General features: G+C 36.5%; 1 protein-coding gene across 5 annotated transcripts in view; it reads right to left on the reverse strand.

The window, feature by feature from the left end:
* The window catches only part of DOCK4 (dedicator of cytokinesis 4), a 232,411-nt gene that overhangs the window by 37,719 nt on the left and 174,286 nt on the right, over window positions 1-20,406 (reverse strand). For all 5 annotated transcript variants that reach the window (XM_032107391.1, XM_032107389.1, XM_032107392.1 and 2 more), the window contains 6 exons: window positions 16,940-17,034; window positions 9,565-9,640; window positions 7,920-8,020; window positions 7,236-7,294; window positions 4,940-5,088; window positions 3,295-3,380 (listed from right to left, as the gene is read on the reverse strand). In XM_032107391.1, the coding sequence (XP_031963282.1) occupies window positions 3,295-3,380; window positions 4,940-5,088; window positions 7,236-7,294; window positions 7,920-8,020; window positions 9,565-9,640; window positions 16,940-17,034 (566 nt within the window). The remainder of the gene's footprint in view (window positions 1-3,294; window positions 3,381-4,939; window positions 5,089-7,235; window positions 7,295-7,919; window positions 8,021-9,564; window positions 9,641-16,939; window positions 17,035-20,406) is intronic.

Raw genomic sequence — 20,406 nt, forward strand, 5'->3', positions numbered from 1 at the left:
TGCTTTGTTTTTTTTGGTGGTGGTGGGTTAATTATTTTTAATCTTGGGTACCCCAAGAGTAAGAAAATGGTGACCCAGAACACCGGAGTTCTCCAGGGACAAACACCAGGCTTAGAACAATGATCAGGCTAGATGAGTCATTTAGTTAATGGATTTTGGATGCCTAAAGCTCAGACTTACTCAGACTTTTAGCTCACAGGCAGCTAATCCTAGAGGTGCCTTAAAACATCTGGATGCCTGTTTTGGAGTACAAAGACCTCACTATAGCCAGAGGTTCCCTGAACGAGTCATAAAGGCTCTCAAAAAACTCACTCCAGACAGAGTCTAATGGTCTGGGCAGTGCTGAATTCAGTCATGCATTTGGGGAAGAAATTAAGATGACTGAAGGCAGCATAGGAAAGGTAGCAGTCATCACTTTTTATATAATAGCTTCATGGCTAGAGAAATCACCCAGAAAGTGGCAGAACTCAGTAATAAATGCCTGCCCAGCTGAACGTCAGCTACAATCTCTTCAAAGAGAAGTCTCACTGCCAGGCCCCCAGCAGGACTCATTAGTCCAGGTTTTGTGCTTCAGTAATGTGGCCACCTAACTTCCAAATCTGGAATGGCTTGTCTTAGGCCAAACTGAAATACAGCTACAGGAGTAATAAACTGGCAGCATCCATCGGACTCAGAAGAAAGAGCTACTTGAGTATATAACTTGGCTTCTGAGGATTTAATTTTAACCAGCAACTGTTTAATAAAGTGAAATCATTCTTTTCCCTGAGCTAATTAACTTAGGAGTTCAACTGCAGTATTACAGTGTAAATGTAGATCAGAACAGCTTTCATACCATAATCACAATAGATACCAATTGCAACATCTAGTTTCTCATAATAACAAAATGTTCACTACTTCATGCTCTGCAGGTCCTTCAAATGACATCAGGAGCTAATCAGTGAATAGTCACATTCAAGTCCCTAGAAAGACATTGATTCAAAATAAACAGCAGCCACCTTCCCCCTACTTTCTGTCTTTTTATTTGACATAGATAATTCCGTTGTAGGCAGTAAATTCTAAGCACATAGTATTTTAGCTATCTCCAGAGATGCTTATAATTTATCCTTGAAAACAGATGTTCAGAGGAAAGATGCAGTGATTGTATCTGGGAAAAAAAAGCAGTTAACGTGGGAGTTAAGAGATTTAAATTCATTTTCCAATTCAGACAAAATAAACAGAAAGCATGACAAAACCTGAAAGTGTCACACCCACTGCAGTTCCCAGGCTGTATTTCAAGTTGTGTGTGCATCCCCCTGGCTCCCAGTGATACCTATCAAAATTAATCATGCCTAATCTTCAGAAAGTTCAGGTAATACTGTAGCATTTGCTTTCATGAAAGACTAGAAAACCACTGCTTGCTGCAAAACTGTATTACTATTTCAGTTTTTGGGCACCTGCTGCATCTCTGCCACTTCAGCCTACACAAGTCTGCTTTCTTGCACTGTGTACAGACACCCTAATATTGCTGTGTAAAGATCCTCTAATATTGCTTAGTTTAAGTTACCCATGGAAGAAATAAAGAAACCCCAAAATCTCAGGCTAACTGACCCCGTCTCTTGCAGTCAACTCCCTAAACTGTCCACCTGATTTTCATCATTTTTCTTCACATACCCTAGAACAATATGTCATCCTCCATTTTAGAATTAGTACCTTCTACAGGCTCTCCTCTTGAGAGGTGGTAATGCATATAGTTGAAGTAAAAACTAATTGTAACTACTACCTTTTTTGTTAGCTGGGAGTGAACTCAAGCAGTTACTCTGAAATCTCCCAAAGAGTTTAGTTTTACTTCTGTTATACCATGACAGAAACCACAAGTATCCTGATGCTGTGAGACATTTTGCAATTTAAATTACCATGGCTATGTCTTCGGCATTTAGATTTATAAAAGGCTCTCAACATTTTTCACTGTACAAAGTTTAACATTCCCCAGCTGAAATCTAACTCAAAACCATAAAAAAATTAGGAACTTTGTTTGATACCAGTATGCTTTCTTATAGAATTTTAAGTTATTTCAGTGATAGACACACTGATGTATTTTGCATAGGCTTCATTTTATAATTAGAGCTTTTCCTTTAATGACTTAATTTTACAGTTAGAATACTGTATTACAAAAATATTGAAAATATCTTACCTTTTATTATCTTTATGCGGATTATGAAAACATCATGAATAATTACAGGAAAGCTCTTCCTTAGCATACTGAATTGCTATTTGCTATTATTAATTCAATTCCATACTATTCTGCCTAATCTCTCTACCCACTTTTGCTTCTATACATGATAAATATTTAGGAACTCTATTTTTTTAACTCAGTACAATTACAGATTACAATGTGTTTGCTATTTTCAGACACCAAGACCTGAATCTTGTTCTTTAACCAAAGACAAGAGAGCCAAAAATAATACTTGAAGAAGAAGAAATGATTAAGAAACTATATAAACAGGAAAAAAAAGTCACGTATTTAGTAATACTGAAGAAAACATAGCAGCTTGGAATCCTAAAGAGGAACAGTACATTTCCTACTAAAATAAACACATCAGAAATAAGTGAAATCTTTCACTTTGGTGGAATTGAGCTCTGAGGAACAACAGAGACAGAGTCCAGTTCTTTATTTTGTACCTGTACTCTGTGACAATCATTTATTTCAGTCAGGGAATAATTTATGGGCAACTTTAGGGACTTCAGCATTATCATTTGCTTTTCCTACTAGACTTAAGTGACATGTCACTTATGAAAAAACACTAAAAGCTTGGCCAGTAATTTATAAAAGAAAACTAAAAGAAATAATCTTATCAGAATAAACACAATTGCTTACATCAAACAATAAATCAACAGGTGACATTACTCAGAGGAGTACAAGTTTGTAGCAATAGAAAATCACTTACTAAACACTTTTTGTTGAATTGTCATGCCTTGTTTTCAAAATGCTCCATCTGAGCTCTACCTGCATCCTATGCAATTAGGAAGCATTTATTGCTTTTCTGATTTCAAAATTAGTAGATAGAGAAAGAGAATGTTCTGTGATATAACAGATTTAGCCTTTCCCAATTATATCTGCATGCAGGAAGTACTGCCAGACTTTACAGATGCTATACAGCACCACGAAATGTTTTATTCTTTAGATTTTAAGGAAACAAAAAAAGAAAAGAAAAAATGAGCATCACAACTGGTTTAAGCATTACTTCTCTACAATGACATTAGCATCTGATACAACCAACTGAACTCAAGGAATTATAAGATAAACATATTACTCACATACTGTTGAAGAGTTCTCGGTATGTTTCATCACCTTTACCTTCTGACATTAGGCTGTCCAGTTTGTCAATCAGCTTTGCTTCCACCTGCAACATATAAGTGTGGTGTAAACAGCTTCTTTTCCTTTAATGAGATTAGAGAAAATGGAGGGAAGATCTAGTTTTATGTAAGGGACTTTGCTAAATGAATATTTTAGAATTATTGGTCAATCATGTGATAAGTCACTTCATCTCTTTGAAGCTGTTATCATTCCCGAGGTTTGTGAGGCTTGCTTTTTTTTTGGTGGGTTTTCTTTTTTTTTTTTTTTTTGAGGGAGGGAGCTAATTTAAATTGAGCAACGTGACTTTAAAACTACAGGCTGAGTAGCATTTGCTGCTGCTAAGGCAGCTATCTATTTATGGAGTCAGAGGAAAAGCACACAGCCCAAATAAATTGCCTGAATTCTCACTGCAAGGCTGTAAGCACAAGCTATTTTCTTAGACTTAAGTAAAAAGATCATCTTTTGTGACCTGCACCCCATTCTTTATAACTTAATATTCATAAATGCCTGCACCATTCAGAATACTTGGGAGCTCAGACTCTCCCAACCCTCTCACCTGCCACTGTATTTCATTAGAAATCAAATTTGCTGGACTTAGATATTAGCTACCAAAGAAACTTGTGGTTAAGAAAATCTGGTGGTTAATGATTCTTCCAATGCACGTTTTTAAGTGTATTGATTATAAGAAATATAGAGCTGATGCTACACTGTGTATTCACATTTCAAACCTCCTTTTTAACAGTAATATATTAACAATCACAAATCCAGGAGAGAAACCAAGCTGTTGTCTTATTTTATTACAGAATAAATCTATTACAATTTACACTTAAACCCAAGCTGAAAACACAGAGAAGCAGAACAAGCGGATTTTTTTCTTTCTCACTCCTTGTTAACATTTCTGTGGGAATTTTTAAAAATAAGCTTATATATTGATAGCAAAAACTACCTACTTACATCACATGCACTCCCCTCTGTTCTTAATAGTTTGTTTTGTGTTTTGGATGCAGTTCCCACCCTAAGCATTATGATTACCTGGGAGTAATTATAATGTTTCTACTCTCCTTCATTTTGAAGCCTCAGGAAGGAGGGCACTGAGAATGGTTTGAAGCAGTCTGAAAGAACTGAGTGGGAGCTGTGGGAGCAGATGGCACTCTTGGTCGTTCCTTCCTAGCCCATTAAGAAAGTGTCTGAGCAACAAGAATGCTTGGATCTTTACTGAAGAAGAACATCTAATCTTTTTCCATAGTAACCAGAAGGGAAGCTGGTTGAATCCTATCTAACCAGCAGTCTGTACTACTGTAAGGCAGAGCTGAAAAACCACCACAACAACCTTGTTGAAAACAGCTCAAGTTTTGTTCTTCACTTCAGCAGGCCATGGATTTTATCCTTCATCTTACATAACTACCATGATAGTATTAGCTGGAGAATCTTACTAGCCCTGCAAAGAGTAAAAAGGGAAAACCCTTGTAATCCCTCTCCAACAGCAGAGTTGTGGATATCTTCTCCACCCTGAACCACCAATGGAGCTCCAGGTTCAAGTCCACTAGGACTCTATGAAATGCTTGGTATTCAGTCCTATTTTATAAACAGCTTCACACAAAGTACCTGTTTAAAGTTGCCACTTCTCCTTTGTTCCCAATCCATCATGTCATGGAAAATAGGAATCATTACATTCCTCAGGTCTGGCTGAGGGATCAAGGTCACTTCCAGGAACGGGCCAATCAGTGCTGGAATAAAGTGAAGCTTGTGTTCCCCTAAAATGAAAATGAACATAAACTTGAATGTGAATTGGGTATCCTCTGCATTATCAAGCAATCCAAATGCTATCTGAAGAATGAAAAAGTAGCATTCTAAATGTCTATAGATTTTTTTTAAAATCACATGTCCATCACAGCACAGGCTATTTCTTAAGCCCAAAAAGTGAAAGCTATAGACAATACAAGAATATAAGGCCAACATAATTTATCAGATTTTATTATGCAATACTGAGTTCAGAAGTGACAGTGGGTTAGCTGTATGCGAAGTTAATCCTCCAGCAAAAGAACAAAGACAGACAAAGCACTCTCTAGGCATTTCATTTATATTTCACAGGAATAATTTGGTTTCTAAGCTTTACATCCTTGTGTTTACAAAATGGTTAACTGCCTGATATTCTGTGTTCATCAGAAAGATGTAAGTACTTTGATTTTTACCTATCTTTAGTTTTGCAAGTATAGAAATGGAAATATGTGTTTCAATTGCAGGAAAAGGAAGATATGACTCAGCTGTTCTCAAAACAACTTGCTTGAAAATCAATGCTGAAACATCTTCTATTATGTCACCACATTCCACTTAACAGAAAATGAAGTTCTTATCAGAAAAGCTAGAAATGGCATACAGTAAAGACTGACCATTCAGTTTCAGTTTTCCACAAGTAAGACTTCTGACATCCTCAAAATTAAGGGATTATGAATCAGGATGCATTGATTTTCCAACATAGGAATTAATTTACGTCCAGCCTACCTCTGGATATTCCAGTGGGCATTCAGCCCTGCTTGCTGCCCTGTTCAGTGTCTGAGTTTGTGCAAAGGAGAACAAGAACTTTCCCTTTCTGGAAACATCCTAGAATGCTTATCCATATGAAAGCAAGGTGACTGTACAAGCATCAAGGCTTACGACGACTCTTACTGCTACAAGAATTGTAAAATGCTGACTAGCATGACACCAATTAAAATAAATATCCTGACTATAGTATTTAATTGGACACATTACAAGATGAGATCCATATTGTGTCCAACGAAACTCACCCCTACTGAAAGGCATCACTTGCCTGCATCCCAGGTTTCCATTCAGCAGAAAACAACATGCGTGGGGCAGTGATGCACACTAAGGTGTGCGTGCAGGAAGGAGATGGGTCCTGGGAGTGATCCTTGACATACCAGTTTTGAAATACCCATAATGTAGCCACGTAATTTAGAGGGATGTCTTAGTGAGTGAAGCAATACTAAATACTGTAAATAAGTAAAATATGCTACTTATCAGACATTAACAAGATATTAGTAAGAAAATATTTCTTATTTTGAACATGTCTCTCTTTAGTACAGGCTGATCTGAAAGACAGTTTTTTGCAACTTCACATCTTGCTGGGGAAAAGAGTGATAGAACTGAAATGACAGTATCTCAGAAATCACATCAACAGAAATCTCATCATCTGATGATTGTTCCTGTATCTTAAATAAGCCTTATGATGAAGTAAATATTGAATAACTGAAATACAAAGATGACAAACGTAGTGTCCAAATCTTCTACTCACTTTTTTTTTTTCCCCACACAACATTTAACTGCATTTCTCTGACACTCATACTTTCAGTTTGCACAGTTAAAAATATAAATGTGTTCCTAAGTTAATATTCAAGCATGTATTTTTTCCTTGTTGACCAATGTGTTGTTTATACATTAGTCACTGACTTGTTTATGCCTTTATATTTTAGTGCAAATAAGACTTCAGAGAAGACTTGGTGCAAACCCAGCATCTCAGGAGAGCTTCAGAATTAAGACATGCCTTGTCCTTAAACTATTTGACAACATGACTAAAAATAAGAACATGAGTATATTTCAAGGCATAATAATTCTGCCCAGAAAGAGTAGTACTTTCTTTCTTCATTTTCTCTGATAGTATTCTCTCAGTTGTCTGTGAAGAAATAGGAATAGGTCAGATACAGTATCAAGGCTTAGAAAACTGAGTTTAGCTATAAAGAAGAAACTACAGATGACAAACTTTTTCCTAAACTTGAATCAAGATTTCATACCTTGAACGTAATTATCAACAACTCCTCTATCCCTGGGAAGTATATATAATAGCTGAAGAACTAATAATTTGCTTTCATTTTATGAGTTACTGATGATGTGTTTAATCACTTACCTAAATTCTGCCACATACTGAAGATTTCACATCCCATTGTTACCCGCATGTCACCATATCTGCAGTGTATTAAAAAATAAAGCAAAAAAATGAAAGATAATTTAAGAAAATCAAGTTCATATGCTATTCTGTGACATTATTAAATGAAATGTCTCATTTGTAGTCCACAAAAAACAACTTTGAAAGTGCTGGTTTCTTCCAGGTTTTTGCTCTTTCAATCGTACCCAGCTAAAACAGGATTCCTAAACCCAGGTTTATTCAAAATATTGCCAAAATGCTACACGTCAGTAACACAGCTGTGAAGTAAAACCTATTTTTTGCCGTAACATGCTCCAGTTCTCCCTCTGAGAACAAATAGTTTTGTTATAACTTAAAGAAATACAATTAATTCATACAGACAATAGTGCAGTGCCCGGCAGAAACACCTGAACAAGTGTGAGTTGGCTCACGCATTCTCCGGCAATGAGTGGCTGTTTCTCTCCCCGTGTCTGAACCACTTGAGGCACTCACATGAAGGCTATTGGCTCTGAAGACCCGTACAAAGGGCCAGAACCAACTCTTGTTCTAGTCAGTGGACATACTGATACATTTTTCTTTCAGTGGGCTCTCTTGCAACCTCCAATGTCTAGCATCTTGAGAAATTTTAAATCTGTTAGTTTTCTATGAGCTGATAGCAATACTTACTTTTCTAAAACCTTTTTCTTCTTGGAAGGTGTGAACATCTCCAGTTGCAGACATAACTGGTTTATAAAAATTACAGCAAGAAAAAAGTAGGAATCCCATATCTACAATAAGAATATGGCATGTGGTTATTTCATTTTCTCAGTACCACAATTTATGACCACTCAAGATGCAAAATTTCAAATCACAGCCCTTGTTTCAGTCTCAACTAATAAATTACTCAAACTGCTTTTGACTAAATTTCTTTGACCCAAAATATAGTTTTCACCAACTCCAAAATGTTCAGCAGAAATACATCTATTTACATATCCTACATCTCTAAATTTAAAAGTTTCAAAGTTACAGATTTGGTTTTTTCATCCCTCCAAATCAGAAAACCTTACTTTTGGAAACTTTCTTTGGGGTATATTTAAATAGAAAACCGCACTTCAAGTCCAAACCCCAAAAAATTCTGACACCTCAAAAGCTATCACATAACAAGATTGATATTCTCTGTCCATCACACTTCATAATAGTATTTGCAAGTCTCACTTGCTGCAGCCTTCACTGGACAAAAACCAAAACCAGGTTTTGTTAAGATATTGCAAATATACAGATGTTTTGTGCTCATGCTTTATGAATTAGATGTTGAATATTCTACTTCTAAGACTTAGAGATAAAATTAAAGATAAAATACTAATTATTTTAACAACCCAATTAACAACCCAATTCCATGACAAGAAGTGTAGAGGGAGCCCTATTCCAGACCCTGCAGTTCAGCAGGACAGCAATAACATTGCTACTCAAGTTTAAGGAACATAGAGGCCTTGTTCTACAGGCAATTCTTTTATCAGTTTAAGCCTGAACTTACAGAAATTCATAAAGAATAGGCTTCCTCATGTTCAGTTGAGTAGATAAATCTGCATTCCTGCCCATCTATCTAACAGAAGTCTGAATTTTCAGAGAAGCATCCACAACCCTGCTGGAAGTCAACAGGAGCTCACTGTCTTCTCTAGGAAGGAAATTCTGCACTTTTCATGATGCAGTAGTTGGACTAACATCTCTTGGTTGGGCAGAATATTCATTCAGGTTTGTTTCCATGGAAATGTGTCTTTTCAGACACATTCCTAGATGTTTTAATCCTAAAAGCATAATCTGTAATTCACAGTTTATCATAAATGCAGTATCTCACTATATGAGGTACCCACTAACAACTTTAACTACATTCACCATGAAGTGTCATAATTTTATAATTTTAATTATGCAGCATGTTAATTGGTCTTGAGAGAAATTACAAAAATATAAACCTGCATTTTATATAAATTTGCATTGATTAAAAACATGAAATACTTTTTTCTTTTTGTGATAACAAAAAAATAATAGCTAAATAATTTCATTAGCTTTTCTGATCCAAAAAATTGCTATGCAAAAATCCTAAATAAGTAGTCTAACAAAGAGGCTCAAATAACAAAATGAAAAAAAAGATGAAATTAAAAAAACCTCACAGCAGTCATTTTTAGGATAGTTCTGCATTTAAGAAAAAACATCTCTGAGTGTTTGAAATTACTGATTTAGTACATGTTCTAGCTGTTTAGATGCTGGAACTAAGTTTAAGAACCACCAAGACACAGGATGATGTAGCAGCTATTGCATCTATAATTTACTCTACCTTGTAATCAAAGTTTTCATTTAAGAAGTTTTTACGAAGGGCATCCGAAAGGTACAAGACTGTAGTAATGATCACACTGGGAAGAAAAGAATGAAAAAGACAGGAGTTCTCATTAAGTGGAAATTCATATTTAAGAATCAAAGCCAGAGAATTTTCCAGTGAAGAAACAGATGTAGCATGTCTAGTGGCACTAAATACTACATTTTCAACAAATCATATAAATGCCTGACTTACCTGCACCTATTGACAGAAAACATGCACATTGAGATAAATAAGGTGTGCTGTAAGAATGTGCACTGAAAACAGAGATTCTATATAGAAGAATATAATTGGTCAAGACCAATCATAAACTTTGTTCTGCAAATAATTATGACATCAGATTTATTACACACCTTGTCTTAATAGCATTAATACACACAGTTGTACAATTCGTTTTCAGCTTTCTTGGTACTGAAAGTATGTGCATATAGATTGCAAATATAAAATATCTAGTAAATACCAATATTCAACATTGACACCTCTATGGACAAAAAGTCTTTTTAATGACAACAGATAAATGCAGAACTGCATGAGCTCTGAGAGAAGGATCTGCTTCTAAAGATCCTTATGCTGTATGTTGTAAATACTCATATATTACCCTACATTTACAACTGCCTGAATTGTAATAATCTATCTTAAATAAATATATATGACCAAGATCCTTTCACAGTAGTTGTCACCAAAGGTCAATGATGGCTTTGTTTATTGCAGCAACCAACTTCAGTAATCAACAGAAATAGAATATTCTTTGAGATTATTTAAATACACTAATTTCAATGATTCAAACCTTACACTAACCTCTGCAGCACTCTTGTCTGCCAACATATTTAGTCAAACTAAAAATCCATATAAAGCATTAAATTCTTTTTGAAAATGGTCAGAAGTGAATACTTACGGAGAAAAAAAAAGATAAACACAGAATGATCTTTTTGCTGTTATGTATTTTACAACAATCAACTGTTTAAAGATCTTCTGAGAAAAAGGTTATATCTACACATTTCATTTAATTACCATCTGTCTATTATTAATACATTTAGTTCTTCTTTGAACATAGTTCTTGACCTGCATGCTGTTACACTGCTAAAATTTGTTTCCCTTTCTATACATTGGACTTCATTTTTTTTACTATTTTTTGCAATGCATTCACGACAAAAAAAATGGTCAAGTATAGTAACAGCAATATATATATTTCAAGGTTATAATATTTTTCATTTGTATAACACTGGAGAATTAAATGTTAGCCAACCCACCTAGGAGATAAACTATATTTTTCTTCTGGCACTTTTGACAGTTTTCACATTTATAAATAAAAAATGGCTATGTATAATTTAACATAATAGTAGTTCAAATGTTTGCTTCCATCCTTCTACTTTTAAAATTACTGTCCCTGCCAAACTTTACCTTCTTGTTTGATGTGCCTGAACACCTGCAACAGCCATTTGAGACTGTTTTTAGAACAGTGCTTGAGTCTCATGTTTCATTTATTCCTATTCCATTGTTCAAGTGTCCTTTTCATACATATTATTTTCTCAACAATTACTCTGTAACTTTTCTATCCAAGTAGTGTTCCATGCTTAGCACTCATCTCGAAGTTAATCCCACTTTTTCACCAATGGAGAGTTACAGCCTGTGTACAGCACTCACTTTGCAGCATGGAACACAAAGTGAAATGTTAGCAAAATGCAGTACAAGCAAAGTTAATAATCGAGGCATGGATAAGAACAGAGCCCCTTCATTCTTGTTGTTGTGCATGATTTAATTTAAAGCCCATATGCTTCACAAAATGGAAACAGTTTGTATATTTCAGGAAGACATTCTGATAGAATAAGTCAGTTCATCAGAATTATTGCTTTGTAAAATTTCCACCTAAGTCCAAAGTAATAAATACCTGAAAAACTTTACTCAAGAGAAAATTCCACAAGATCCGTAACCATACTGCCAAGTTTACATTACATAGTTCTATTTATGTCTGGGACAATTCCTTTCTTGCTACATTCCTTCCATGGCAGGTGAAACTGAACAGAAAGATCTGCTTCAATTCTTATGGGGAGGTGTATAAAGTAGACATCTTAAATGCAATTTTTAGAATATTTTTTGAAGATTTTTCCTGACATAACAGAATAATTGCAATGCAAGTATTTCTTCCTATAAGAAATTTAGCTCAGGTTTTATTTATTTGGTAAGCAAAAGATATGATATGGATTAGTTGATAAAATGTGGGTCTCTAACATGAGATCTATGTTGTAGATAAAGAAACCTCAAACCACCAGATGCAACACACAAGGTTGAAGACATTGTTTTTGACCCACAATCTGTTATTCTGAATCTAAAATCAGGTAGAACAGAAAACAAGCTAAGGTTGGGGATGCTTATATATAAAAAAAGAAAAAATGCACAAAACAGAGGCAGCAGCCAGAAGACAGCTGCCTGATCTGGTACAGTACTCACATTCCAAGTTGATTCCCAGCCAGCAATTTCCAAACAACAACAACAACAACATTCATCTGAAATCCATCTGAGTATCAAACTATAAACTGAGTTTGTGACAACACTTGCTTTTCTTTCTCTTACCACCTGCCACATATTTGTTCAGAATGCTGGTTTTACAGGACAAAAACATCTGCTTGTAGCTACTAAGTTATGCTGGACCCATACAAAGGATGCTAGCCCAATGTCTGGTAAGGCCATTGTTGTTGGGAGTGGCTTTTCCATCAAATTTTCAGAGCAAACCTTTCTGCAATAAGCTATTTGAAAAATCCAGAAGTTCAACAACTGTTTACTGCCTGGGCTGTGCTCTGGCAACTTGGCTTTTGCCTGGGCAGCCAGTGGTAGAAAATGAAAGCTTTCCTTTTCCATGCTTATATAGGATGAATGTATAACAATAGCTTCTCATTCCATCCTTTGCTATTTCAGAGCGAAATATTCCCAAACACAGAGGTATTTGAACAAAAATGTCTTTCATAGCTCACAAATAAATGAAATAAACCTTGAATTGCATATATGTTATGCTTCTACTGTTATGTTTATGAGCTTATTTACTCACGCGTGCCTATGTGTATCTATGCTTTTTGTGAAGGACTGAATGCCAGGTTCAGTTGCTAGCAACATTCTGTATTACATAAAAGCAAAAATGTTGTTAGCAACACTATGTATTACATAAAAGCAAGAATTTTTGTTCATTGTAGGAGTCTCAGACTCCTACACCATGGGAGCTAACAGGATTCTTCAGAGCAGTCATAATGATGACCCTAATGCTGATTTGATGTCTTCCCTTACTGTGTATTCCATTTGAGTTACTTTTATAGTAATAATAATAGTAATAATAATAATAATGTATTTCAGCCATTACTGAATTTGATAACCAAAAGGATTGTCAACTTAAAGCCCTTATGCCCAACTGTCAGTAGATATGTTTGAAATTTCAGTGTAAGCAACATATTATGTAAACCTTATGTAAACAGATCAATTATTTTACTATAAATAATACTATTCATACACCTATTTTGTGTGCTTCTAATATTCAAATTGAGGATTGTATGACCTAGCATCTCTACCATTAAGCAAAATGCTGAAAGGATTTGCACAGTTAATTACACAGAGATCTTGAAAATTAAAGCTTTTTGCATACCAAGAGCAGCAGAAAATTAGTTCTTTGTTCAATAATACATAAACATAAGCATAGTATGTTATGAATATCAAATATTTGCTCAGCAAGTAATTGAAACTCCTTTGCTCTCTAAGTCCCTCCTCAACTGTTAATAACATGAAGTTCAGCTGAGTCTATTAACTGCTCTCAAAAGATGCCAGGCAATTAAAGTATTAGACAAGTCATTCTTTTCCTAACCTTAAGGTAACTGAAGCCAGTGACCATTACACAGTGATTTCCAGTTGAGACTGTCAAGGTCTTCTCCAGAAGCTTCAGTTTTAGTAAGTCATATTTTGCTATAAAATTTAGTATTTCTCTGTGGCACTAGGCAACTGATTCAGACATCTTCCTATATTATGTGGTGCTCCTCTGCAGTTACAAATAGAAGCTAGATATAACCTAGTTGATGTAGAAAGAAAGTCTACTCCCAGAATGAAAGAAATTAAAATAATATTTTCCATAGTATACATAAAGCCATATTTGTAACTCAGTAGTAACATCCATGTTAGAAATATTAAATGACCGTTAGTAATTATTTTGCTTTCCTGCATACATGCTGATTAGCTCATGACAGATGTTACATGGTTATGAAGCTTTAGTTTTTTGTCTCATTGCTCAACCCTTAGAAGCTAAGGATGTTTTTGCATGTTCTCCTTCCATTACAGAATACAATTCAAAAAATCTATTTCTCTGCTTTAGTCCTAAGTTTGCCTTTTTAAATGATACTTTATTTCTCAAATTTTAGAAGTCAATTGGCACTTAATGCTAGCTGTTAATACTTTCACACGTTGGGCATATGAACATTCAGAACTATAGATCCTACATGTGTCATCATGAAACATCTTAGTTTCTGGATAGTTAGAGATTTCCCTTCTTGAGCTCATAGTATCTTCAGTTTTGGTGGGTTTTTTTAATTTCCCAGACAGAATCCAAGTATCAGATGCTACATAATTACTGAAAACACTGCAACTAGAAAGAAAAAAAAAAACCACAATGAGGCAGGGGGCAGCGATATTTTTATATGTAAATGTTGTATATTGTAAGAATTATGGCATTCAAGACTTAGAAATATTTCAGGTAATTGTAGTTCTGCATACATAAGTAAGAGGAAAAATGTATTTTCTCCCAGGAAAAGCTTATTACTTGATTATATCCTTGCTAAGACTTATTTCTTCCCTAAGCTCAGACAGGCTAAATCTCTCTTCCTGTAATTACCAGACAGTTTGAATTTTTATATCACTCTAGGGACAGGGAGAGAAAACCAGTGCTGCTGTTGATTGACTGCAGCGATGGGTGAAGCTCCCATGACACACACACCACCTTCAGGTGAGCTGCAGTCTCTCGAGTAAAAGGCCAGACAGGTGAGAGGGCAGCCGTCGGACACAGGAAATATGGCACTTGTTTTATTCCTGGGAAGCAGAAGTTAGAAATGACCCAGACTGTTATTGGATCACTTAATTCTGCTCTTAAAAAGATGGGCTAGACTTTCTGGCTCTTTCTTTTAGACATGAATAGAGCAGAGAGCTCAAGAAGTTTTGCCTTCAGTTCTGAAGAGTCTCAGATCCCTGGAAGTGCTCTGGCTGATCAACTGAAGCTCAGGAAGAACAGCTTACTTCTATCTGTGGGGCAGGCAGTGCCCTAATTTCACATCCTGCCTCTAGGCTCTTTCCTTTGCATTTCAAGATTTTGGGCTGGAACAATTCTAGCAAAGCTAAAACTGATTGTGCTTTTGAACACCTTGAGGAAGCTAAAGGAAGGCAGCCACTGCCATTGCAGTGAGGGACATGAGGCAAAGGAAGAAGCTCCCATTCAGAAACAGCTCTGGAAAAACTATTTCTCTGCAGCTGAGGAGAGAACAGAAGTGGATTTTCCTTTCTGCTGCCTCAAAAAGGAACAGAATAGGAATGTAGGAATAATGAGGCTTCAACTTTCACCACACATTTAAGCACACCTGGTCAACCCCCTATTTCATAGCAAACTAGCACTTCCTCCACATTGGAACAAATTCCTAGTCAAGCAATTATTGAAAGCTGAATTGGTAAAGATGTGCTTACAATCCCACTTGCTGGCAGAAGTGCTTATGCAATTGTGTGCTATCAGGATCAGTTAGGTGGTCTGACGAGCTCCTCGTGGCCAGTTCCCACTAGCAGTTATTGTCAGCTTCCGCCTAACTTCTTTGCCTGACAGAACTGGGCATAGACTCACCTCCTAGATGGTCAGAAACAAATGACGTGGATTAATAAAGGGAGATGTGTGATGGTTACTAAAATACTGGTGAAGAAAAGTGCTCCTTTTGCAGAACTTCGTATCATCTGAACATCACCAGCCATGTAACACGTGCCAAGGTCGCTCCCAAACCTCAGTTCTGTACATGTCAGCTGTTGCAAAGCCATCTGCCAAGCCAGCTGTTACTGGAATATATAACAATTTCTTAGACTATCTATTTTGTCTAAAAGTTCTTATGTCTTTTTCCCTCTTTCTTGTGTTTCAGTTTATTTCTTAAGCATGGTTACCAGATACAGGCTGGTATCAGCCATACCTTATTTAATATCATAACAGAAACAAATGATCCTATCCATTCTTTAATTAGTAACTTTTTTTTCTGGAATTCAAACTTGGCAAGATTAGCAACACTGAGGTAATAAAAATTAACAAAAAATGTTAATTTTTTCAAGTCATGACAAAGCTTGAGCAAATACTATTATGCTTGCATATCCACACACACACAACAAATACAGATCATACACACAAGTGTTGTCAATTTTAATTGTACCAATAATATTGCTACTAGTACAATTGCTACAGCACCACAAATTTAAATTCTCCTTGAAGCCAGCAGGCACAATGCAGACTAAAACTGAATTTTAATCAGGCATTGCAATACGTATCATGAAATTTTAAGCCGATTCTACATTCTGGATTCCTAGGTCTGCCCAACACAATGCCCCTGCTCTGCTTTTGTGTAACTGTGCTGATCGTTCAGCTGCTTTATCTGACCTAAAGCCAAGACTACGAAAGGGATAGGCGGTGATAAAGGTGGTGAAATAAAACTTAATAGTTTCAGACCTGTCATAATTACTTCTTAGAAATGCTGGGAACCTGTTTCTTTAAAAATAAGGCCTGAGCAGAGAAAGAATGGCTGATGGGCAGGTTTCATCTGAAAATCTCACTAAGCACTGCTTAGAGCCTTACATGACTGCTGCCTGTGCTGTGCCTCATTTCCTGATTTGTGATTTTTAATTTGTGATTTTTCTGACCAACACTAAATGAACAAACATGTAAAAACATCGTTAACAATATTACAGCTGATAATTTCTTCTGGAGAGCAAACAGATCTTTACCAACTCGGAATTTCAAGGAACAGATTTGAAAAGAAGTTCCTGGAAGACTTGTCATTTGTTACTTGGAAAACAAAGCCGTTGATGCTTTGCAGCTTTATTCTGTAAAAGTGTTTCTGAGTTTCCAGTTATATGTGCTTACTAAAATTCAAAACAGAAAGAGGTATAGATTATATTATAAATTTGTAGTATAAAAGAAGTCCAGAAATTTGAAATCTTAAATTAAAAAAAGAACTGCAGCCAGCATTATAAAAAATATATTGAATTTTTATTACATACATCATATAAATTTATTTTTATTGTGCTCTGTGCATACTACCCGTACTTTTTAATAACATTAAAAATACCTTACTTGTTTGCAACCAAACGCATCACTGTCCAGTCTTTTGGAAACATCTCTGGTCGTATTAGTATCCGAAATACTGTGAAAATCTGCAGCAGGAAATCCTTTGGAAAGAAAAGAAGTAGTCATATGTCATTGCTGCTTTAAAAAGAGCAGTGAGCTTTAAAAATGTTTTAATCAGAGAGAAGAAAATCATTATAGAAATAACAGAACTGCACTTATTTTCACCATAGATACACCTCTGAATGCTTTTTTTTATTACTTCCCAAGAATTTTCAAATAGTCATTTAATCCTTTATTCTTAAAATGACGAAAATAATATAATGTGCCATTTGATTGACAGCAATGCATAAAAGAAATGTCAAAGATGCATTTGGTTTCCACCCATACACTTCCACAAATGCAACGTCGAGAACAATTTGCAAATCAAAAAAGCACTTTACAAACACCAGAGAGTTCAGAATATCTCCTTAATCATGCCAGGCTTTCATCACTTTCGAGATTTATTCTAAAAGTGGCATTATTTGGCGGGATAGAGAGAGAATGTAAGGACAATTTTATCACTGAGTTGAGAGAGACCAGTGACTCCAATAGAGATGCCCAGGCCCCATAACTGGTAGTGCAACTGGCTGGGTGTGTGCAGGTCACTTAACCATTCTGCCTCGTTTGCTCGATCTAGAAAAGCAGTCAACACCTGTGAGCTACCTTGAATGTAGAAAGCACTGCCTGAAAGCTTTTAGCATTACCATCTCCTATGTCATTTAACTCCCTAATAAATAAGTAATCTATTCCTCTCACCACGTTTTTTTTTTAGTTTTCCTTTTCACAAATAAAACTAACAAGGGACCATCTTGATTATGCATAGTACTGCCAGTATTCTTTTAGTATGAAAATTGAGCTTTTGACAACATGAAGAGCATGAAGCAAGTGATATAAACACATCTAACAGAATCAGTGCAGTACCTGACCTTGAAATGTTTGGTATTCATTCTGCCCACATCACTTGTAGAGAGTTACCCCAAAACACAGATGAGATGAAGATACAAATAATTCTGAACACCAAAATATATTCTCAAGTGCATTTATCAAAGTATAGATGACAGGCATTGCACAACAGATGTCTTTCATCAGAGAATCACTGTAAAGGGGGACGAATACAGGCATTGGATAAGGCAGATGAGATCCCCACACCCACCCACCAGGGAAGATTACATAAAAGAGACAACCTGTTTTCTGAGCAAGATGCCAAAAAATTATCTGTATTAAAGAGTATAAACAGTACTCATTGCAGATAACATACTGTTTGAATGCATGTGACCAGCTTTACAAGATAAACAAGTACCTGTCTCTATGAGAAACACATTTATTCCAGGCCATTTTTCTGTAGCTTTGCACCTTGTACTTAAGTGCCTTTTTATTTTGTAGAGGTTACCTCCCTTCCCTGCAGTAATCCCACAGCTCTGTGCCATAATCCCAACAATCTTGCAGTGCCTTGAATGTTGCTGCATATCACCTCACAACATCCCAAATTCCTCCATATTCCCTTTTTAGCCTGTCTGTTGTCCAGACACAATATCTGTTGTTGCCATTAGGGATTTAACCAGCAGATTGCTGAGCTGAAGAGGCCAAATGGCTGTTATTGGGAAACCACAAAACCATGCGGTTTGAAAATTTAAAACGCAAGGGCTGTGTAAGGTATAAACTTAGTGCCTTTGAGATAGCTTCTTCGAAAGTCATGAATAACAGTCAGAAAGGAAGATCATATGTACTTCATTTCTTTGGGTAATTTCAGGCTAGAATCCAAATACATCTTTTATTCCAAGCAAACTTTAAAAAAAAGGAAATGTAGACACTGCCATTAAATTTTGAATCATTAATACCAGGATAATTATTTCTAATTTTCACAGAAAAAATAGAAAATCGTGTCATCAATATAGTGATATTAGATGCAAAACATAGATTTAGTAACAGACTTTAACATTTAAAAAACATTTTAGCCGGCAGTATAAGTGAACTAACATTTGGTTGGTTGAGTACAGATAGAATTAATGTCTCATATGTCTTCTATCTTAAGAGACAAAAAGGAAGTAATTTTGTCCTTTCACATACTCTAAATACCATCTCTTAATATTCCTACCTAGTGTGCATAAGGTCTAGTACTATCTGTAAGATAATACTAGATAGTACTATAAGGTTTAGTACTAATTTCACACCACTTAACTTCACACCTGAAGGAAGAGGTGCCATCCAGAGGGACCTGGACAAACTCAAGAAGTGGCCTGGTGGGAATGTCATGGGTTCCAACAGGAGCAAGTGCAAGGTGCTGCAGCTGGGTCAGGGCAACCCCCTGTAACAATACAGGCTGGGGGATGAACAGATCCAGAGCGGCCCTGCCAAGAAGGACTTGGGGTGCATGAGAGGCTGGACATGAGCAGGCAAAGTGCCCTCCCAGCCCAGAAAGCCAATTGTATCCTGGGCTGCATCAAAAGCAGCGTGGCCAGCCGGTCAAGGGAGGGGATTCTGTCCCACTGCACCACTCTGGTGAGACCCCACCTGAAGTGCTGCATCCAGCTCTGGGGCCCCATCCCAGGAAGGACAGGGACCTGGTGGAGAGAGTCTAAATGAGGCTACCAAGGTGGTTAGAGGAATGGAGGACCTTTCCTGTGAGGAAAGGCTGGAAGAATTGGAATTGTTCAGCCTGGAAAAGAGGAAGCTGCAGGGTGACCTAATTGAAGCCCTGCCAGTATCTGAAGGGAATCTGCAAGAAAGATGGAGAGAGACTATTTAAAAGGGCGTGTGGTGACAGGACAAGGGGGAACGGCTTCCAAATGGAAGAGAGTAAGTTTAGCTTAAATATTAGGAAAAAAAGTCTTTACTGTGAGGATAGTAAGGCACTGGGACAGATTGCTCACAGATGTTGCAGAAGCCCCATCCCTGGAAGTGCACAAGGCCAGTCTGGATGGAGCTCTGAACATGGTCAAGTGGAAGGCATCCCTGCCTGATCTTTAAGCTTCCTTCCAACCCAATCCATTCTGTGGTTCTGTGATTAAATAATGTAGTATCACAGTTTGGTTTTCTTTGAGCAGCAATACTTGCCCGATGAAATTTTCTAACTATGATTAAGGAAGAAGCACAGCCTTCTGAAGGACTGAAAACCATCTATTCATTTAACCAAAAACTGACTTGGAATTTCTTTGCGCATTTCTCAACATGAATGTAAAATCCTCTGCAAAGCAGATCAGACTCTTCACTGGACCTCTTGGGGTACATCTATAAAGCATTTTAATTTGGTTCAACCGACCACTTTGAAGCTAATTGCTTGATGTTCCATTGCCTTGATTCACGCTGCCAGGGTTATCAGGCTACTTGATATCAGGGTTTTGTAGAGCAGCCAGAGTGCCAAACGCCAATAAGGAGGAGCACGGTTTCACAGTGAGCTGTCACTTCCTGGGCAACTCACCCATCCCTTGGCCAGC

The sequence above is a fragment of the Corvus moneduloides genome, chromosome 4, assembly GCF_009650955.1.
Source record: "Corvus moneduloides isolate bCorMon1 chromosome 4, bCorMon1.pri, whole genome shotgun sequence".
In the NCBI taxonomy this organism is placed as follows: Eukaryota; Metazoa; Chordata; class Aves; order Passeriformes; family Corvidae; genus Corvus; species Corvus moneduloides.